A 6,577-nucleotide genomic window follows, 5' to 3' on the forward strand; every position below is an offset into this window, starting at 1 on the left:
CAAATAAAAAAAAGAAAGAAAAAGTTTCAATCACAAACATAACTTGCTATTCTCTGTCTTTATAGACTTTTTTTTATTAAGATCAAGCATACTTAGAAGCACCTAAGTGATGTTTACATGAGGTTTCCTGAGCATGACTTTTATCGCCTAGTACTAGCACGTAGGTAGCCTTCCCAGTCAGTAAGCTGGCCTCACAATATGGGTATAGGCAGGGACCCAAGTGAAATATAGATATTGTATTGATCTCATTTCTAAATCTTTGTCATTTTATTTCAGCACCATGAAATGTTCATGATCCAAAGTTATATTTTTTTACCAATTTGTCTCCTTTCACTTTATTCAACTAGAAACAGTTCTTTTACTTGTTTCCTGAAGTTACTCTGTGCTCTATTAGTTCAGAGCCCCGAGTGCAACAAAACTAAATCCCTTAGGTTCTTTCACTAAAAGGTAAAGGAAAAAGTCCCTTTAGATAGAGACTCTTCAGAAAAATGATCACCACCTCTATGGGTGTGCAAAGGCTAGTTCCTTTGTTCTTGTGCTGTTGTGCATGGCCAATGGATAATGTTGCATAGATTGGACGATCAATTACTTTCTTGTGCCACTGAGAAGACATTGGTGTAGATTTGGAAATGGTGGGTAATGACTATTTGGAGGCTTCTCAGAAGTAAAAGAAATACATGTTACTGTATGGATGAATTTATCTCACATGCAAGTTTATCACCTCCAATCACAAGTCATAAGGTCTTGGACCTTCATGGCGTGGCCTCATTGCTCTTTCAGGTATTTTTTATGATGTTTTCCTTTAGCACAAACCCAAGTATTGTGTCATGAAGGTTATAGAGGGTGTGGTTCTGCTCATCATGACAGAAATTGCATATATAAAGGGTTTATTGTGGGCAAGCTGTGGGTGACACCAAGCTTACAGAAATTAATTATTATTTCATGTATGTGAAAGTTGCAAGTGAGAAAGTTTACCACAGTGAAGATAATGATGCTACACTTGTTAATTTGCCACTAAAAGAAGTCTGAAGTTTTTATAGGATGAATTCCATGTGCGTGAGCATTATTTTGCATTCTCAAGTGTGTTTCACTATGTTTCAGACCACTATTTGATTTGATATAGATCAGCTATGGGCGATTTCACAATTTCATCGGCCAACACTGCTGGGATCTATATTATGTTAATTATTGGAACTATTGCAGCATGGTTTGATGTTAATTGGAAAACCGACAACTTCTCTAGTTTCCTCTGCCCTGCTCTCATTCATGTTCTTATGGAATCAAGTCATTGAACCTAGAACGGTTCTTACCCTTCTTTAGAAATTCACTGTGATATTGTTGTTTCCCAAATATAGTGAGTGTTTTGCCTATTCCCCACAATTTTCTGCTTATCTGTTCATAATTGTGGTTGCAATTCTGTTTGTACACGAGATCCATATTTCTCTATCTTCTTTCTAATATTTTACATATTTTTCAGGATGGACTAAGGAAAATACAAGATTGGCAGTATGTAAACTGCCTTGAACTTTGGGTTAAGTTTGTATGTGCTAACATCAAGGAACATGATCTTCAGAGTTTGCTATACTTGGCAATTCAGATGATAAATGGACTTGCCCATATGTTGCCTGGACCTCGTTTCTTTCCTTTGAGGCTAAAATGCATCCATTTGTTGAATAAGCTTTCACATTCTAGTGGCGTCTTCATTCCTGTGGCTTCTTTATCTCTAAGCTTTCTAGAATTTGGGGAAGGTGGCAAATCTGATAATAGTGCTCCAAAAGATTTTAATTTTTCAAGTATGTTGAAGGTTGGTTCAAGTGGAGAGACTACCTCATCAGTTTTCAGGATCTTCACTGTCTCGGCTCTCTGCTTTACTTATTAGTTGGTTACTTGTCTGACAGGTGCCAAAACAGCTACTGAAACTGAAAGCATACCATGAGCAATGTGTACGCTCTGCAGTTGAAACACTTTCAGAGCACTTTTTTCAATGGAGTTATCATGTATCTTTCCCTGAGTTGGCTTTTGTTCCACTCGTCAGCTTTAGAAAGTTTTGCAAAAAGACAACCAGTGAGAGCCTCAGACGTCTTGTAAAGCCATTCATGGATCAGGTAAATATTTTTGAATAAGCTTACATGTTTGACTTTGCGATAGCACATGCTCAGAGTTGTGTTTTTTATCTGTAAATTGATTTTCTTTTGACCAACAATGTGAAACATTGCTCAGGGAATCCTTAGTACAACTAACTTGGGCTGACAGAATCTGTGTCACAAGGTTGCACCTACCCCTGACCACAATCCAAGTGCATAAGGTGAAGGGGCTCTGAACTTGGGGCAAGGGCACTTTGCTTCAATTCTACATCTACCCTTGCCACAATTCAAGATCATATGAGGATTTTGTACCTACATTTGATTATGTGGAACCAGCCCTGTCCACTTCATGCCGCTGCCACCTGAACAACCTTAAATTGAATGGTCTAAGCTTGGAAGCCGGTAGTTCTAATGAAAGATTTGTTGGTTCGAGACAAGAAAAAAAATTGATGACCAATGCCGGTGTTTCAAAACCTAGCAAGCTCAGAACCCATCTTAGGATGCAGGAAGTGTAGCCAAACTTCTCCAGGTTTGTGCCTAGAGTTAGATGGACTTGGAAAATCCAAGACCCACCAATTTGGATTAGCAAAACAACCAGCCGGGACTGAGTTATCCACTTGGCGCCAAGTGACACAATCTTGTTCAATGAATCAATATCATGGTGATAGGCTTAATCCTATCCATTTGGATTATGGTTATAAACATTATTTTATACTAATGAAGAAGTAGTTCCCAACATCTCTTTTTTATTAGACGGGGAAAACCTGGCCCAGTCTGGAGACTTGGCCCAGACCTGGTTGTCTATCCAGGAAAAAATCCTGTACAGCTACCCAGCCTCATGAACAGTACTGCTGTTAATATATATATATATATATATATATATATATATATATATGTAATCATGTATATATATATATATATACCCGATAAAGGGTATTTCTGTAATTCTGCCCATTAGGGGCATTTCAGTCTTTTTACTTTTCTTTTATTTTCTTTTTCTTTTCTCTTTTCTTATTTTTTATTTTTCTTTTTTTGATTGTACAATGCATTAAATGCATTGCATTGGGGGTCTCTGTTAAATTATGTATATAAATATATATATATATATATATATATATATACATACGTATATATATACATATATGTATATATATATACATATTTCTTTTTTTGTTTTCTTATTTCTCCAAATACCCAATAGGGGTATTTTGGTAAATCCCCATGTAAACTCTCCCCTTTTCCTTTTCTCTCCCTTTTTTACTTTTTCTTTTTTTCTTTTGCTTTTTTAAGACCACAAGGGGCCCCACTCATCTTGTCATTGGGGCCCCAACGGTCATATTTTTGAGATACTTTTTAGGAATTGAGGTTGCCTATTCTCTCAGAGGATATATTCTCTCTCAAATAAAATTAGCTGCTAACATATGTGCTAGGTTAAAAGTTTTCGATAAAAAGGTGGAAACCTCAAAAGTCATAAATACAAAATTAAGACTTGAAGATAGTGTATTGCTTGAAGATTCTATTTCATATTATCAATTGATTGGATCTCTCACTTATCTCTCTATCACCCAACCTAATATCACTCATGTGTTCATGCAGCAAGTCAGTTTTAACATGCCCCTACCATATTGCACATGGCAGCAATTATGAGGATTGTGTGATACATTAAAAACACCGTTTCAAAAGAGCTTTTTTTTTGTCCTCTTCATCATCTTTAGATCTAATTATCTGGGGTGGTAACCTAAATGATAGGTTTTTGTATTTTTTAAAGAGATTCGTTGATCTATTGGAGGTGTAAGAAACGACAAAAAATATCTTTATCTTCAGCTGAAGCCGAATATCAGGTAATGACTATGATAACAATGGAGCTTGTGTAGCTTAAAAGTCTTCTCAGTGATATGGAAATCATCATCTCAACACCTTCGAAGAGTTATGACAATAAGAGTGTAATCTACATTGTGAGCTACCATACCTCCCATGAGCGAATCAAACATATTAAGATGGATTGTCACTATGTTTGTGATGAATATCTAAGAGGAACTATTACGTTGTTGTACCAGTTGACAAATTTCTTCATCAAAGCTCTTTCCGCTCCTCGATTTCTCTTTCTCAGCAAACTTTCGATCATTTTCTCGTAAAGTTTGAAGGGGAGTGTGTATATATATATATATATATATATATATATATATATATATATATATATATATATATATATATATATATATATATATATATATATATATATAAACAGTTTGCCCAATAAGGGCATTTTTGTCTTTTTGTATGTAATTATAGTTGTTTATTAGAAACAACTATTTTTTCATTTTCTTATTTTTGTCTTCATTTTCTTTTTTTATTTCTATTTTATCTTGTCATTGGGCTCCGCTCTATAGAGTCGATAGGGGCCCCAACAGTAAAAAAATATGACCGAGGGAGCTCCCCAACGTCTCTATGAAAGGGAGCTCCCAATGGTCTTCCTCTTGTATTTGTATATAAATAGGGGAGTGTTCCCCCTATATTTTTTCATGGCTTCTCAAAGCACATTTTCAATAATATTTTATTTTTAATTGACTCTTTATATTGTCCTTTAGTGGACTTTTGTCTATGCACTTTTGTGCTTGTCTATCTTCTTTGTAATTGTCCACTTATGTGCTTTTGCACTTTGCTTTTGTAATTCCACATACTTCATTACAACCGCTTGCATCAGCTTGCACACAGGCACATGACTGGTTTTGATCTTGAGATGTGGGATTAGCATCACTCCTCAATCCCACTCCGCTGGCCAAATGCACACTCTGCTGCAGGGTCAGCTCCCAGCATCTTACCCAAAATCATTTTAAGTATTTGTTGCTGATAAAATTAAAACAAATCCCTTTTGGTGTTTGTGATATGCACTTACACTTCAGCTATCTGCGACATTTCCTAGACTGGACCAGATTCCATGCAACACCCAAAATAATGTCCAAATGAAAGTAGCAGGATGATTTTTGAAACATCCTCTGTTGTGCTCTTTGTGACCAATGTTAAACTAATTAATGAAATAAGGAAAAGAAAATTAAACTAAAACATAGTCTTGGTTTTTAGTTGACATCAGTGAATATTTTAGGACTGTTTCATATTGTAGTATATAATGGTATTCTACAGATGCAAACTTTGTAAGCAGGATGCACTAGTAGTGGATTTTGTGATGGACATATCATCTTCACATTTTTTTTTTGTATTAATATCATGCTCTTGAAGTTTCTGGATATCATAATCTGACATCAAATATTCATGAAAAGAGATGATGTCTGCTTTTTTCTTTTTCATTCAAGCTTAAATTACGGGAGAGTATGAAAATGAGCTTTTCTTGTAATTAAAGACTTGCCATCTTCTGCGCTCTTCAGCATTCAAGTATCAAATTAATTTGGCAATTCTCTCACCTTTTTCTTTTTCCTTTGATATAGGTTGAGCAGAACATAGAATTTGTACAGAAAAAAAGGGATGAGATTGCTTTTTCTCCAAATGACGAAGCATCACTTGAATCTTTTCTCCAGGTGTGCTAGTGTTTCTCTTTTTTTTTTGTGTTTACTAGCCATCTTCTCTCACCAACTGTTCTAATATCTCTAGGATGAAAAGAGAAAAGGGAGTGCTCCTTTCCATAAGTATCATGCAAGGATTGTTGAGGGATCTCTTTCTAAAAAAGCTGAGAAGAAATCAAGGTAATAGATGGATTTTTGTTAGAAATCTCCAATAATTAATTAATTCTCTGCTTGGCTCACAAAGGCTTCAATATAATCATAAAATGATATATACCCGAAAAAAATGCGATATTTTAAAAATACTGCTAAAACCCTCACGATTTTTTGTAAGATTTTGAAATATACAAAAAAATCATGCCGCTTCTTTTGATGGTGTGAACTTTTTTTTTGTCAGCAATCATTCAATGCTGAGCTGAGCTGGCATTGAATGGCGCATGTCAGGCAGCATTGAATGCTGACTACCGATGGCAATGGCTTTTCACTAAATGAAGGGGAGGCACCCTCATTTTATATAGCAGCTGAGAGGGCCTTCCCTCCCCTACACATTTGGTATGGTACTATTCAAGTAACCGATTAGACTCTAAACAACTTATGCATATTTTTTTAAAGGGAAACTGTGTTATATGTTGCGTATCATTTAAACTTCCTTCACCCCATTGTTGAAACTACCTTATATTATATGGTATTTTGTAAATGCCTTTCACCCCATTGCTCAAAGTAACCTATGTTGTATAGTATTTTTGTAAATGCCCCTTACCTCATTTTCAAAATCTCTCTCTCTCTCTCTCTCTCTCTCTCTCTCTCTCTCTCTCTCTCTCTATATATATATATATATATATATATATATATATATATATATATATATATATAAGATGCTCCCAGAGCACCTACTCTCACCTAATAGAAGCTTCAAATTTTCAGAATCTGAGTGATTTTTTCGTTGATCAGACCCTATAGATATGATCTACAACTTTG

The 6,577-nt window shown here is 35.3% G+C and overlaps 1 protein-coding gene across 1 annotated transcript; it reads left to right on the forward strand.

The window, feature by feature from the left end:
• The first annotated feature begins 1,130 nt into the window (after positions 1-1,130).
• On the forward strand, positions 1,131-5,626 carry LOC149818505 (protein REBELOTE-like). The gene is made up of 4 exons (XM_089986229.1): positions 1,131-1,268; positions 1,478-1,804; positions 1,899-2,105; positions 5,528-5,626. Exons 1-4 carry the CDS (start codon positions 1,131-1,133, stop codon positions 5,624-5,626), a joined length of 771 nt encoding a protein of 256 aa, XP_089842355.1.
• Positions 5,627-6,577: the final 951 nt, after the last annotated feature.

Source organism: Nuphar pumila, chromosome 13, assembly GCF_984573655.1.
Source record: "Nuphar pumila chromosome 13, dmNupPumi1.hap1.1, whole genome shotgun sequence".
Taxonomy (NCBI): Eukaryota; Viridiplantae; Streptophyta; class Magnoliopsida; order Nymphaeales; family Nymphaeaceae; genus Nuphar; species Nuphar pumila.